The sequence below is a fragment of the Euprymna scolopes genome, chromosome 22 (assembly GCF_053919585.1).
Source record: "Euprymna scolopes isolate OS-2025 chromosome 22, ASM5391958v1, whole genome shotgun sequence".
Lineage (NCBI taxonomy): Eukaryota > Metazoa > Mollusca > Cephalopoda > Sepiida > Sepiolidae > Euprymna > Euprymna scolopes.
The window spans coordinates 114,480,331-114,497,189 of NC_136503.1; the positions used below are offsets into that span (position 1 = coordinate 114,480,331).

Genomic DNA, 16,859 nt, shown 5'->3' on the forward strand with positions numbered 1-16,859 from the left:
CATGTTCGTTGTGAATTGAAGCATTGTCTTGCAGAAGGAAGATAACTTTGCTGATCTTGCCCCATCTCTTGATTTCCTAAAAATTGAAGCATTATAGGCTTCTGTAATTGTGGTATTCTTTGCCAGGAAATCTGTCATCACTACTCTTTCCTGGTCTGAGAAGAGCCTGAGCATAACTGCTAGAACAACCTTGCCTTTTTTTTTTTGAGGTGATGAGTTCAAGTGTTTCCACTGCATTGACAGGACTTTGGTTTCTGCATCATAGTGATAGATCCAGGTTTCATCCTTTGTAATTAGTCTTTTGAAAAACTTTGACAAATCTTGGCACATCTTCAAATTTATCCTCAAGCAGTCAATGAGTTCTCACTTGTGGAAAGGTGTTATCAACCTGGAAATTCATTCAATAGACACCTTATACATATACAAACGGTCATGAATAACAGTTTCCACGAATCCTAATCTTGACCTCTTGGACTATTTGGTGATGGTTGATCTACCAAAATAGCAGCCTCAACTTGATAGTGTTACAAATGCTTCATCAGTAACAGAAGTAGGATTTTCATCATTGGCAGAAGCAGAAGTAGGAAACAAGTCCTGGAGCTGTTTCCACAGATTTTTTGCCATGTTTGAATTCATGATATCAGCATTTTATGAGGTCATATGATGGGGAATCATTTACCATATATTTCTTTCATCAGATCAAAATTCTCCTATGGTATGTGACTTTTCAAATATAAAACCCAGTTCACTATGCAACACTCAACAAGTTCCATTTTACTTCTGACTCAGTTCAAACATCTGTACATTAGAAACCACAATTAGTTCAAAGCAATAATTTTCCACATAACTCATAGAGATATAAATCATTGGAAGCGAGTTAGGGGCATTACTTATTGAACGTCCTTCAGATATTAAATTGTAGTGTGTTGACAATTCACCTTGTTCTTGTATTTTCATATAAAATGAAGGTTACACTGCAAAAAATATGAGATTACTCGATTTTATAGCCTACTCTTCCTTTACATAATTTCTTACTCATTCCATTTGCTTTTTTTGTTGTTGTTTTTCAGAGCACCAATTCTGTTTACAAGAACTTTTGGGATTTGTGAGTTAAAATTAAAATACTGACAATTTAAATTATATGTCTGACTATTTCCATTTTAAAGTCCATGTTAAAATTTATTTGACTTGTTAATACAACACAAACTTGTTCACTTCATTCAATAAATATTTAACTTTTAACTCTTTGTATTTATCTTTTTTTGACAGTGAAAAAATACTAAAAAAATTTTAAACAGAAATTTAAATATTACAAATGAAAAAAATAATATAAAAAGAGGAAACTATCCAGGGTCAGTAACATTTCAGAAATATGACAATAAATAAGAGTTAATTAAAACAATTTTTTCAAATGTTTCATCAGTCACAAATCCATGGTCTACCTTTTCTTTCTTCATGGACAAGAAAAATAAAATTAGTTTACTCAAATTTAAATGTCATTTTAATTTAATGGCCTCAAATCTAGTCTACTTTTTATTTCTTCATCTATGTTAATAAAACATCCTATTTTATATTATTTAATTGGAATTTATTGAGATGATAGTCCACAATAAAAATAAAATTAATACATCCTATTTTGTTTAAATTAAAATGGCATACAAATTCCACTAAACTAATATCTTTCTTTTTTAAATATTTGTACATTGTAGTAATTAATATCATGCCATTGTAATTATTATTTTTTTTTTATTAAATATTACTCATGAGACCAGCATTCGCAGTGTGGTGTTCTACTAATGAGCTACAATGGCTCGCTACTTGAATGCACGCTTTTTTATCACTTTTAAATTTAAGATTTGTTGTTATCGTTTTTCTTTTAGCGATATAAACTTTGAAATTAGTTTCAAAACATTTTTCCCCATTTTTTTTCTGCTACATTAGCGTTTTTTTTTTTTTTTCAAAAGCTGTATTATAATAATATAATCACCTTTAACTTAAGTCTAAGATTAGTTTAAGGAGTTAAACAATAAATAAACAAATATTTTCCACTTGTTGATTTTAAATAAATGAATATCTGTATCTATATAATGTTGAATTTTTCATTGATATTAAAAGCCTATTTTTTCTACTTAAAAATTACTAAAATGAACTTCTTAATATACTCAGTCATGGATATGCAAGCTACTAAATAAAAGTTAACTAATTTGTATATTTATTGAAAATCTAACTTTAATTATTCATTTTTTTATGGTTTCTTATTAGATGATTCGTTTCATTTAACTATTACGCTAAGTTTTATTTGTGCATATTTTCTACGTTGTGCATTATTGCATAACATTTAGGATGAAACATTCTAGCACAAACAAATGTATTTATATACATATATAAGTGACCTTGTCTCTGTGTGCAGCAAGTCTGTACCAAAACTCAAAATCTTTGGTCTATAGACTTGAAACTTGATATATAGGGGATTTAGACCTATGGAACAATTTCGATTTGGTTTTTGGCCAGTAAAAAAAAGTTGCTAAAGTGTCAAAATTTAAACAGTTCACCTGGCAAAGTAAGTTGAATGAGGCTGTTATTTTTGTGTATGTGCAAAATTAAACATTCATAGCTCAAAGTCGCTTATTTTTAACTTTTCGTATCTGTCTGTCAAACAGTAACAGTACTGGAGAGATAAATAACGACTAAGGCTGGAGTGCTAAATGTTTTGATTTTGATTCTAATGGATGGTACCAAAGTCATATATTTTTTTTTAAACTTGAAATCATTATATATTGGATACTAATAAATAGGGCTATGACAAGAGCATATTCTTTTCATTGTTTTGACTCTCGAGTATATATCCGACACAGTTAATCAATTGAGAACCACATCACTATCTAAAAACATAGAAGATATTAACTGTGATATATTCGAGAGTCAAAATAATGAAAAGAATATTCTCTTGTCATAGCCCCTACTAATCAATATAGAATTGGTTCTATAATAATATGAAATCTGCATGAATTAATATATTTAATGACCATGTGGCCTGTTAGTTTAAAATAAAACTGTCTTAAAAATGAATTATAATTAATGATGTATGTGAAGAAAGAAATGGTAAACCATGGATCCGAGACCATTTTTCCATTGTGTAAGAATTTAGTGTCCTACATTCACCTTTCAATTTGGTACCATACTATAATCAAAGCTTCATATGTTCTTTTTTAAAACTAATATGTAAATATTAGGAAGCTTTATCAGTATCCTGCTGGTTTGGCAGATTGGGAGCAGGCTGAATGTGTTTTCACAAATAGTATCGATGGAGAGGCACTCATAAAGTGTAGTTAATTTATGATGATCTCCAATGTGGTACATCATTAACAAACCAAAGCTATTGAAGAAGTAACATATGGTGAGACCTATCACTCTACGACGATTAGTAGAAACATAAATCTGTTAAAAAATATATTGATTACTTGTGTTTTTTTGTTGACGCATGTTTAAAGTTTGTTGCTGATTTTATCACTTCCGAGAGAGCAAAAATATCGACAACTCGCATCCCCTATAAGTTACTTGCTATTTGCAAAAGGGAATGCTGTCAAGCCATAGGACTATTTGGCATTCTCTCTGTCGAGGCCAACTATTTAAGGACTCACAGAAAACCAGCGATATCTAGGGCCAGTTGGACAACATCATTGAGAGTGTTGTGTCTAGGAAATCTACTGGCGCTCCTACATGAAAGGGTGTAGAGTTCACATGTTGACTAGCTGACTACAACAGCACCTGTGAGTGCTGCACACTCTCAAACTCATGTGCAGTTTTACAGCGAATCTGAGACAATCAGCATCAATTAGGTTCCTAAGAGCCGATGATGGCAAGGTTATTAGTCACGCATTTTTTAAATCTTGGTATACAATGCATTTCAATTTATAGTGTTTTAACAATTATAACATGATCAAAAATGTGCTCTCTACATCTCTTCGTCTGAAAAAAAAAAAAAAAAGAAGTTGTTCATTATTTTTTAACGTCTCATTTCATCACCAATGCCTAGATCCCCTGTTTGCCTCAGTCAAAATGAATGGCTTTCTCTTTAAAGAAATCTCTGGTTTTCAATAAGCTCTGAAGACTGACTTTCACTTCAGATCTTAAATGGAAGATATTTACGAGGTGCCTTAAATAAGTTTCCAGACTTTTTTTGTATGGACACTTTTATTGATGGTACACACATGAAATTCTAGTCCCCTTCAAAGTAATCTCCTCCAGCTGCGATACACTTGTACCATTCCAACAACTTCTGGAAGGCCCCAAGGAAGTCCTTTTGTATGAGCGTGTCAATGTCTATAGTCATAGCCTCTTTCATCTAAATTGTCTCATAATGACAGCTGCTAAGGTTTTCCTTGAGCTTTGAAAATAACCAAAAAATCACAGGAAGCAAAGTTTGGACTGTAGGATCTAAATTAATCAGCTCGACCATCACCCTGCTGTCATGACAACGTCTTTCTGATATTCTCAGAGCACTCTTGGGACAAACTTTGCATAAATCTTCTGCATCTTCAGTTCCTCACGAATAATTTTGTGTACAGTTCACACACTGACATCAAACTGCACTTATTGTCTCTATAGATACATGACGGTCCTTATCTATTAAATTCTTTATTTGGCCAATCAACTCTGGTGTTCCGACTTCCTTACTCTTCCCACACCTCTCATCCTTCACAGACTCCCTGCCTTCCTTGAATCTCTCATGCCACTCAAAAACTAATGCTCGATTCATACAAGATGGTCCAAAAAGCAGTTTGAAGCATTCCATACATTTCTGTGGCATTTTTTTTCCAAGTTTAAAAACAGAATTTTATTGCATATCATTCTTCTAAAGTGTCCTCATGTCCAAACTGCATTTTGGAAATTCACCAAATGTGACAATCAAGCCTTAGTAGGGTGCATACTATTTTTTGCTGTAGCTGTTCATTTGAACCTGAAATCATAAAAATTGGTCAGTCATCTCATAAGATGTATAACAATAATATACTGAATTTTAGAGTCTATGACAATTTTCAATGCTGTACAAAAAGTCTGGAAACTTATTAAAAGGCACCTCATATATCCAGTCTATTGCTATGATCACCAAAAAAGTTGGCTCCTCCATATCTTTCATTAACGTTAAAACTCTCATAGTATTCTTGACAATCATTCTGTCTCCTTAATCCTTATCCTCGAGTGGCTTTTGTCCCCAATAATCGATGACCTAATAGTGAGAAAAACATTTTTAAATCTAATTATAAATATACCAGCAGTACCCTTTCTCGAGAGGGAACATAATGAAAAATTTAACTATAAAAATTATCCATTAAATATTTTAGATGTTAGAGTGAAGAATCACTGTGTGGAAATTTGATGTTTGTAAACAGAAAAACTGAAATGATTTGTTTTTCAATTATGTCTTTTGTCTGTGATGTAGAAGTTTTCCTATACTGAGGCAATTTGAATTTGGTTTCAATCCAGTGATCCTAATCAGTGAAGCATAAGGAAAGGGGATTATAAGAGGAGGCCAATCGCTATTTCGATGTATATGTATGTATGTGTGTGTTTACCCATGCCTTTTTTTTTTTTTTTTTAAATCAAAATGCTACATTTTTTTTTTTTTTGTACTTGGGCTGTGGAGTGAAAATCATTTGACTGAAACAAACTTAAAAATTGCCTCACTATTGACCCTTTATGAGAGAACTGGATTTTAGTCACAGTAAGAAATGTGGATAAGAAGAGAAAGAAACTTATGAGTAAGCCCCCTTCACCCCCCAAAAATAAGAGGAAACAGTGATGTTAACCACTAAGTAAATGAAAAACAAATTGCTATTTAGATTAGTAGGTTTAATATTATATTCTGACAAAGAATACAATTAATAAGCTCCTATAAATTTATTTTTATGAATAAGTTGTTTTTTTTTAATGACGTACAGTGGAAATATTGGTTGTATGTTGAAATGATATATTTTTATTATGATAGTGTGAATTACTTTCATGTGATAACTGTAACTAAATAAAAAGGTTTATATTATTTATAGAAATATTTACAAGAATAATTAAGCGAAATAGAAAAGATCAACGTATGAAAGAAAGGATATTTGTGTTCATTATAATTAAGTAGAAAAAAAAAATGCATTTTAAGGGAAAACACTATTATACAGACGTGTCATGTCGAAATAAAAAGAAAAAAATCCAGAATTTTTAAAAGTAGATCTAAAAACTATTTTATTTTACAAAAAAAAAAAAAAAAAAAAAAATATTGCCATTCTTGACATGCCATTTTGTAATTTGAAATTGCACAAGTTAACTAAAAACAAAGGAGATAAGTCAGTTTGTTATACGGAATTGGCTGTAATAGAAGAAACCAATAAAATTGCATTATTTGATACATTTTATTTTTCTATGCAAACATATTTTGTAAAATTTTTTACTAACTTCAACATGACATAATTATGTAAGTGTTTTTACTTAAAATGCATTTTTAATATCCAATTATAATGCATAAGCACTGCAAAAAAACATCAAATGTATGTTTAAATTGAATGCGGTTATCCAAAACATAATTATTAACAAGTCAGAACAAGTTTGAAATACCAAAATTATGGAATTTAGCTAAGTGCTGAAATGTGTTTCCCCTTGTATAAAATACTGACCTGATGATAAGTGGCAACCTGTTAGTATCATATTAGTCAGGTTGTCTGAACCAAAGTACAACATTGTTGATGACCTCATCTTTTCTTCTGTAGCAATGTCCAGCATATTGTGTCCTTTTTTCATTTATTACTGAAGAGATCCTGGGCAATCGACCATACAGACGGCTGAAGGTGTTTTCCAGTTAAAGTTTAACACTGCCCAGAGCATTTTTGTGTAAGTTCTATACAACAGACTTTCAAGTTTTTTACTGAGAGTCCATGCTGATGAACCATAAAACACTGTCTCTACTATGACTTGACTTTATACCTATAAAGTCTTCATGAAGTCAAACTAATTTGCATATTTCTTTGAAATATGAGAATTCATTAATTATTCATTTTTTCTGAGATGTATAGTTTCTACATTGTGGATAATTGCGTAAAATTTAGAACAAAAATGCTCTAGCACATGGACATGTCTGTGTGTGCGTGAAACGTCTACCAAATTCCTCTCTGAATATTTGGTTTACAGACTTGAAACTGGATGTATAGAGGGTTTGGTCCCATGCAACAATTTTAGTTTTGTTTTTAGCCTGTAAAAATAGCTGCTAAGGGGTAAAATATGTGTGTGAGGGATTGGGGGGAGACAAAGTAGCTGACCTTGGCAGGAGTAAATAGAATTAAGCCATTACTCTTGCTGTTACTTTTGCACATTCGTTTAATATTTAATGTTTTGTATCCAATCTGTCGGTAGCTCAGCCAGTAACAAGACTGAAGCGATAAATTACAACCAAGTTTGAAGAGCTGAACATTTTGATTTGGATTCTAGCAGATGGCACCCAAGTCGTTTTTTTTTTTAATTTATAATTTGAAATCATTACTATGTATTGGATAATAATCAATAGAAAATTGGCTCTATTATAGCATGAAATCTGAATGAATATTCATGCACATTTTATGACCGAGCAATGCCAGGCAGCCTGTTAGTATGACTACAACGTATAGACTTAAAAAAACATCAAACGTAAGGGAAGCTGGTATAAAATGATAACATGACAGTCAAAAACTGCAAACATTAAAATCAGCTCAATGGTTGAACCTTCAAATCAAGCAGAGCTATTGTATATTAAGTTGAGCCAATTGATAACATTTCAGTCCAAATTCAGAATCAAGAATGATTAGATGTACAATCATTTCTAAGATGATCAGAAATTTTTATTTTATTTTTTACATTTTAATTCCAATATATCTTTTCTTCAGCACCTTTTACAAAAGACCACAAAAAAAATTTCATGCAAAAAGAAAAATAAACATGTAAATAGGTATTTCTGAATTTTTGAGATGAGGATTAGTTATTCATATTATTTGGATTCATCGGACTACTGTTCTCATCTTGAGTGTCATTTTCACAATGTTTCACTATGTAACCTCTGACCTCAGATGTATCTTGTCAAACTTGGCAATTTGGACGGAACCCTTTATTTTACTTCCTTCTTCCATCAGCCATGACTGGTTAGAGGTCCTAATTCGCAATTGTATTTTTTGTTTGCCTACACTGAGAATTGAACCTTCAGGTGAATATCACTTTTATAATTGTTTTTTCCAACACAGAGTTTAACCCGGATATAAGATACCCCAATATAAGAAAACTGATACAAGAAAGATTTTCTCTGGTCCCAAATTAGAAACTTTATTAATATACAACATAACCCGGATATAAGAGCTGTATGAACCGGGATAGAAGTTTCTTATATCCGGGTTACACTGTATTTTATTAGTAATGATTAGTAATAATTACTGATATTTACAACTAGAAATAAAAAAGGTTTAAGGCTCCAAAAATTTGTACTAGAATTGTCCGCAAAGACCTGTGGTGCAGTGGTTAGAGTACTTGGAAAAATCAATTGTAACAGTGTGGGTGATCGAAAAAATACAATTGCAAATTACTTAGAACCTCTATCCAGTCATGGCTGATGGAACAAGAGCATGCTACCCCCCTAAAGTAAATCAAATGTTCTGTTTGAAATTCTGTCCAAATTTCCGAGTTCGACACGATACATCTGAAGAAGGTCAGGTTACATAGACCGAAATGTGAAAAATCACTCAAGATGAGAACAGTAGTCCAATGAATCCAAATACAGATGTAAATAGGTTTATAATACTTCTAATAATGACAATAATAAAATAACGAGAACATATAATAGATTAGAACCTCAAATTCAATATTAGGGAATAAGTAAATAAAAAAATATTGTAACAATGATAATAGGAAAAAATAATAGAAAAAAAAAATACAAAATTCAAATATAACACATCACATGAAGAGACATTAAAATTAAAAAAATAATTTAAAAAATTCCTAATCACCTTAGAAACGATCTTGAATTCTTGAAACTTAAATAATGCTATAAATTTGTTTTAAATAACACACACACACAAGGACACACACTTATATATAAGTTGAATTTTTTGCTGCACTAACATTGATATTAAATGCCTACTTTTTCTACTTAAAAATTATTAAAACAAACTTAATATACTGTCATGGATATGAGAGTGACTAAAGGTTAACTAATTTGCATATGCTAAATAGTTATTTATCTGTCTGTCGATCTATCTATGTATTTTTCTTTTTAACAATAAATATAGAGATAATAAATACAGAGAGGGAGATAAGCAAGCGATTCAACATGTGGCTCTGTTCTTTCGTGCTTAGGAGTTGCGTACGTGTCAAATGTGTTTTGACATGTTAAGGGTTCATGCAGATAGGAAGGGGGGGGCGTTGTTTGCAGTAACTAAGATGCGCCTTCTCGAAGCAGGTTGAGTGACATCGAACTTAAATATATTTATCTATTTAAATTCATTGACTATTAAAGGTCTTGAAGAAATTAAAGTGACTATATATGTAAACATATGCACATACACACACGCACATATATATATACACATACACACATGTACCCACATACACATATATATACATACACATACATAGGCAAGGTTAGGTAGATGTATGATAAAATATGTTCCAATACATGTGGTTGGTTTAATATTTGGGAGTCTGTGTGACATTCTTTGGCACACATTGTGCAGACATGTACGCCACCAGCAGCATGTTCTTGATGTTCTATGTATAATCAAATGCCGCTTCAAACCACCTGCTGTTTTGTACATCCACCCGCAGTTGACACAGGTTAGCTCTGGCAACACAAGACTGCTTTGTGGCCCACTACGCCAATGAGCAGTCTGGTAGCTCATCAGCCCAGCTCTGCTCAGACAATCTTCCGCACACCTCACACTCCAGACCAATTTGGCACCCCTGCCCATCCATGGCTCCTTTCATCCTCCCTTTCCGGATATCGCGCTTCAGCCGCTCATACTGGGTTCGATCTTCCTCAAACTTGCTCACACCTCCCCATAAGGTCCTTCTTCACTCTCCGCGATCCAAAGCAAGACTCTCCCAGGTTCTTTCATCTATCTCACATTTCTTTAAGGTGGACCTCAAACAATCTTTGAATCTCATTTTAGGTTGTTGAGCCAGACGTCTTCCCTTGGTGAGCTCTCCATAAAGGAGTTGTTTGGGAAGTCGACTGTTTAACATCCTCACCATATGTCCACTCCATCTCATTCTATGTTTGATAATGTGAGCTTCAATGCTTAGACATCGGGTCCGTTCAAGCACCTCCACATCATCGACATACATTTGCCAATCCACACCTAAGATTCGCTGTAGGCACGTCTGGTGAAACCACTTGAGACGTCTCAAATGCTTCCTGTATGTTGTCCAAGTTTTACAGGCATAGAGAAGAGGAGAGAAAACGCATGCGACATAAACCTTAATCTTAGTTGGCAGCAAAATCCCATGACAGCTCTACAAACACCTGTCCATCTTTCCGAAGGCATCACTTGCCTTGCTAATCCGTAACGATACCTCATCATCCAGGGCACCGGACATACTCAGTGTGCAACCCAAGTATACAAACTTAGTGACAACTATCCTTGACCCAGATATAAACTGATGGCTCATAGTATGGCATGCCTGGAGCAGGCTGATACATTAAGACAGTTATTTTTCAGATTGATAGTCAGGCCCAATGCACTGCAGGCAACCACAAAGGCGTCCACAAGATGCTGCATATCAGCCATCGTATGAGCCACCAGATCACAGTCATTCGCATAGAGCAAGTCACATATCGCGCTGGTGAGTACCTTTGTACTTGCGTTGAAGCGCCTAATGTTGAACAACCCCTAGTAGTTCGGTAACGAATATAGACACCATCAGAGCAACCTCCAAATGCTATCCGAAAGACCATGGTGAAATACAACGCAAAGAGTGTGGGTGCTGGAATGTCTCCCTGCTTAACACCATTTTCTACTGAGATAGGATCAGCCAGCTTTTCCCCCAACGTTGATCACAGCCTTCATATCATTGTGAAAGAGCTTTAAGATGGTTACAAACTTGTCAGGACAATCAAGCTTTTTCAGAATCTCCCACAAAGCATCCCTATTGACTGAATCAAAGGCCTTGGTTAAATCGATGAATACCTGATACAGTCCCTTTTGCTGTTCTATACATTTCTCCTGTAGTTGCCTGGCTGTAAAAATCATATCCACTGTCCCTCGACATCTTCTGAAACCACTTGTACTCAGGTAAAACATCAGCAGCAATATGCTCCAGCATTCTGTCTAGCATAATCCTACAGAGCACCTTACCGACTACTGACAGCAAAGAGGTGCCCCGATAATTTCAACATCATCTCTGCTACCCTTCCCCTTGTATAGCACCACCATCAATGCATCCCGCCAATCCTGCAGAACATACTCATCCCGCCAAGCAGTCTGCAACAAGTCCGCTAAGCGTTGCATCATTTTGGGTCCAGAACATTTAAAGATCTCCGCATGCGAAGATTCAGGTCAGGAGACTTTCTATTGTTCAGCTTATGGACTGCTGCTTCAACCTCCTGGAGAGAAAAAACCTCTGCCAAGATATCCTTGACTGGATTGCTAGGAATCGACCTAACAAACTCCTGATCAACGTAAGAAGGTCTGTTCAGGAGGTCATTGAAATGTTCCCCCCATCTATGAAGAATGTCGGTAGGGTCTCGAAGAAAATCTCCACCATTCCTCGAGCGCAAAGGAGTGATAGGTGATCTGGATGGTCCGTAAACCGCACGCAGTAGGCTGTATAAGACTTTGGTGTTGTTCGAATCTGAGGCAAGCTGTATCTCCTCAGCTTTCTGCCTCCACCATTCGCCCTGTATGTTTCGCAACCTCCTCTGCACCTCACGCTTGATTGCCTTAAACTTGTCCGTCAAACCACCCCCGAGATAAGCATGCAATGCCTTGGCCTTTGAATCAAGCAGACTGAATTTCAGTATCATTCTCATTGAACCAATCCTGATGTTTACACTCACAATAACCTAATACTCTTTCACATACCTCATAGACAGATTCCTTAAAAGCAGGCGAAGTGTTTTCACAGTCAATCTCTTCCCTCACAGTATTGTCCTTTAGACGGGCAACATTAAGTCACTTTGGGATAGCCACACCAGGTCCCCTCATCTTGGGCTTCACAACATACTTAATCTTTGCACGGACCAACCGATGGTCGGTCCAGCACTCTGCACCACGCATGACATGAACACTGCAGATATCCCTCATCTCACGTTTTCTGACTAACAGTCTATCAAGTGCCATTGTTTGGAACCAGGATGCATCCAGGTTGTCTTGTATTTGTCTCTCTGCTGAAACACGGTGTTACCGATTTTAAAACCCATCTCTGAACAAAACTGCAACAAAATCAGACCATTGCCATTACACTTGCCCATTCCGTGTTTACCCAGAACATCCCAGGTTTCAAAATCTCTTCCCACCCTAGCATTAAAATCTCCAAGAGTGAAGATCTTATCAGCAGAGGGAATGCGTCTAACTACACTGCACAAAGCAAAGTAGAAAGCAAGCTTTTCATCTTCTGTTGCATCCATAGTGCGTGCATAGACACTCAAAAAAGTTGTATAACGACCATTTACCAGAGGTAACCTCATAGTCATGATCAGTTTTCCCTTCTCCTAGAGAGGTTGCCTTCACCACGGCTAACAGAGCCCTCTCCACCCACCATGCCATTTGATCCATGACTGGAACTTAGGTTGCTGGGCACCAGAGCATATTCCACATGCCGGTGGGTTATATATGCTGCAGCTTACAGGGCCTAAGCTCCTCTGGAGGTTTCTGTCAGGGTTACTTCACCCTTAGCCTTTGGTTAAATAACCTTGGCCCACAAGGGTCCAGTTATACGGTGCCGGACACTCGCCATTCATCAGAGCCCCGTCTGCGTGGCAGTGGTCACGACGGGCACGTGAGGTTGATTTGTCTGGGAGAAGCACAGAAAGACGCTAAGACATCTGCGTGCTTTTAACACATGTCCACACCAGTGGTCAAGGTCTATGATGATTGCAACGCCTTGTCAGACGAGTGCCACTCCTTGAGAGTTCATGAGCCCAAATACCTGAGGGAGTATCTATACAAAGATGATGTTACAGAGTCTTAGCTTTGTACGGCAGCTAAGTCTCTCTCTCGGTTCAAAATGTTGAGATCCAACAATAAGCAAGAGCAAGATAGCCAGCAACAAATTAAACTGCAGACCAGCTTAATGCGGGTACTGGTCTCCCGTTTTATGTTTTTTTTTTTTAAGTCAGAGATTTGCTTCTCCTAGAAAGGTCGCCTTCACCACCCCAATACATATATACATACACACAAATATACACGGTGCTAGTTGGCCGTTGACCCTGAAAAAGGGTTCATTCGCCCCTTTGGTCAAGATCTATACATACATACATACATACATACATACATATACAGATAAGTAAGTGCGTTAAAGATAATAGTATTTTAAGCATACCCATATAAATATATATATATACACACACACACACACATACAGATATCAATACAGATTCCTATATATACACACTTATATATGTGGAGAGTTGTAATAGTAAGTAAGTGAGGGATAGTTGGATCCCTGTATAGATAAATGTGTAAATGATAACATAAGTGGAGGAACGAATAGGGGGTGTAAGATTAGTTGAATATATATAAAAAAAGAAGATAAAGTATGGTATAAGGGGTATGGGAGGGAGGAGAATTTATCAGAAAATATATAGAAATATAGGATAAGTGGAATACTTAAAGAGACAGGATATTAGGAGGGAACGGGGGTATGTCTAATAAATAAAAAGGTGAATTGGTTACATAAAAACTTAAAAAATATTCAGGGGGATATTGGGCTATATTTCTAACAAGTAGGAAAGGGGAATGCGAGTTCTAGACAATTGTATGGTTAATAGTTGGGTGGGATAATGGTTCTAGGTTGGTATAATTATAGAGTTTGGGGAGGAGTCTAGGGTAATTTTAGCGAGATTAAATACTTTAATTACTATTCTAAGTTGGGGTATTTGGTTTTTAACACATAAATCAATTTATGCTCACAGTTATATTGGGACATTTACATATTAAGATATATACCTATGCATATAAAACATTGCGCAGTTATACACTCCAATATATACCTGCAGGTGCAAACATATATAGTTGCATGTACAATAGTCTCCCACATCAAATTGTGTGGGAGATATGTTGGGGTTGGGTGGGTAAATTTAGCTAGAAAGAGTAATAAATGCAGATTACTAGGTAATTGTATGGTAGATAAAATTATGTGGTGTTTAAATTGGTAATATTGGAGGGTAATATAGGGTATAGGGAGAATGGGGTAAGAGGATTTAATTGTGTAGATGTTACAGTAATTGGGTGTATGTGGTAGATGGTTGTACTGGGTGTATGATTCAGCAGATCTAAAATGATGTTGTCTGAGGGAAGTTTCAGAAAGGTGTATAATTGCTAAGGAGGTGGGATTTGTAAATTGTCTCTATCCTTAAAATTGAAGATAAAGTTTTTCGTTCAGGCAGAGGAGATATGGAGAATTTAAAGATTTACATATGCTAGATTTTTTTAAGGATTTCCCACGTAATGGTTGATGCAAGGTTATTTTGGATTAGATGTAGATAGTGGGAAGTTAGGGAGGTTTGTTAGGGTGGTTGAGGTTTGTAAAGAAGTATTTATGTACTCGAAATCTATCTTTAAAAAGGTGCCGGCCAAACCAATATAGTATTTTGTCATTTGAGTTTTCTGTAAGTGCAATTGTAGCTTTATACACTGCTTCTGTTAGTAGGCATTGTTGATTAAGTGGGCATTCTGATTTGTTAGTGCAGTTACAATTATTCTTGCTAATGTTATTTGTATTTTTATCCTTGTCAAGTATTTTCCTATTATGTTTCTTGATTATTTGTTTTAACTTATCAGTACAGCTGTAGCTAAGTTTAATTGTGCTTTTATTGAATATTTTGTGTATGTGATTGGGTGAGAAGAGGTTGTTTATTAGTTGAAAGAATTTTTTTGCCTAGTTTCGTTTTGACCATTATATTGAAAGAGGGGGGGGTAAACCAAATTATTTTATTGGCTCTATTTTTCTTGTTTGAAGTATTAGAGGAATTAGGTTCAATGTAATTAAAGATGGTATTTGGGTGGCCACTTTCCTTAAGGGCATTTTCATATAATGGTTTATGTTTGTTGAATATTTCAAGTTTAGATGAATTAGTGCTAAGTCTTTTTTCGACAGATGTAGGGATATGTTTAATGACATGTTTTGGGTGGTTTGATAATGGGTGTATATAGAGTGGGTAAGTACTGCCCTTAGTGTAAGGTTCATATGAGTGATTTCAGAGGTTGAGAGTTATATCGAGAAAGTTGACAGTTTTTACGTTAGACTTAATGTCCAGTTTTAGACCTATTCTATTCATTTCCTTAGTTATGTTTTTTTTTTTTTTTAATTTCTCACATTTAGGGCCATTTGAATTTTCAACTACGATAAGGCCATCGTCTCTATATAGTCCTATATTTTTGTTATTTCTAGTTTTTGTCAGATTGTATAGAATGAAGAGACCAACTAGGTCAATTTCTTCTGCTGAATCTAAAGATCCAGTTGAGAGGTCAAATGATCTGGATTGGTTCTTCTTAGTCCATTGGGCGTCTTGGCTGATTAAGACTGTTTTCCTAGATTTTTTAATAATGTCTATTTCGGATGGTTGTAGGTCAGAAAGTAGAGAGGCAAAGTCTAAGACCTCGTCGAACAGTTCTTTTGATATGGAAGGATAGTAGCTTTCAATGTCGAACTGGATAAAGGTGGCCTTCTTTTTATTTTGGAACCATTTAATAGTGTCATTGGTGTTAATCCATTGGTTTAGTTCATATTTGGTTTTAATTTGTAAATTAATTCTTTCTAGTATTCTTTTACTTATTCTACCTATTTCAAGCTTAGTGGGGTTTATAAGTCTAGTTTGAAGTCTTATTTCAAAATTGGGTTTATGGTCCTTAAGCATAATGTAGCCATCTTTATTTGATAGTTTTTCGACTGTTGCTAATGCTGAGTGTGTCAGTAATATTTTTACTATCTAAATTAATGTCCTTGACTAGATCTGTATCTGATTTTTTATAGTTGGTGATAATGTTTTCTTTTAGTTTTAGGTACTTTTGTTTGTGGATCTTGTAGAAGTTTTGTGTCTTATCAGCTTTGACATACAATAATTTGGAGGTGTTAATGTTTTTGACTAGTTTGTCTAGGTGATGCTGGAATGAGTTTTTTCTGTGGTGAAAGGATACTTTGTAAGTTCCATGAGATCTGTTTCAAAATTGTGGAGTTGATCAACAGTTGGAGCTGTATCTTGATTGACGAATATATATATATATATATATATGAGCAAGGATTTTGAAATGGCGGTTAGACTAAGCCAGACATTAAAAACATTAAAGACATTTGTGGAAGATGTAAGAAAATGTTTGATACTACAGAGAAAATGTTTGACCTCACATCAGCAGTTTAGTATTTGCTAACTTACGTGACAGGACTGATTCATATATATATGTATATATGTGTGTGTGTATGTGGGCAAAAAGTCTTTATATTTTGCAAAGTTTTTAGATATAATGCAAATAAAAGCTTGGTTATGGCTACTCAAACTGAAACTATTCACACAGGCAATCGTTAAAAAATAAAACAATAAAAACTGATTATACATTTCAGAACAAAATTTTACAACTGAATCAAAGTTAGTGTTACATTTTAATTGTATCCATTTTATTATTTAAAGTTGAAAGTTTAAAACA

General features: G+C 34.8%; 1 protein-coding gene across 1 annotated transcript in view; it reads left to right on the plus strand.

Annotated features, from left to right (window-relative positions):
• LOC145243669 (uncharacterized) overlaps positions 1 to 1,242 on the plus strand; it is a 49,334-nt gene extending 48,092 nt beyond the window's left edge. Inside the window, exon 13 of the mRNA XM_080106716.1 lies at positions 1,071 to 1,242. Coding sequence (XP_079962842.1) covers positions 1,071 to 1,109 — 39 coding nt within the window. The 3' untranslated portion in view covers positions 1,110 to 1,242. The remainder of the gene's footprint in view (positions 1 to 1,070) is intronic.
• The last annotated feature ends 15,617 nt before the right edge of the window (positions 1,243 to 16,859 follow it).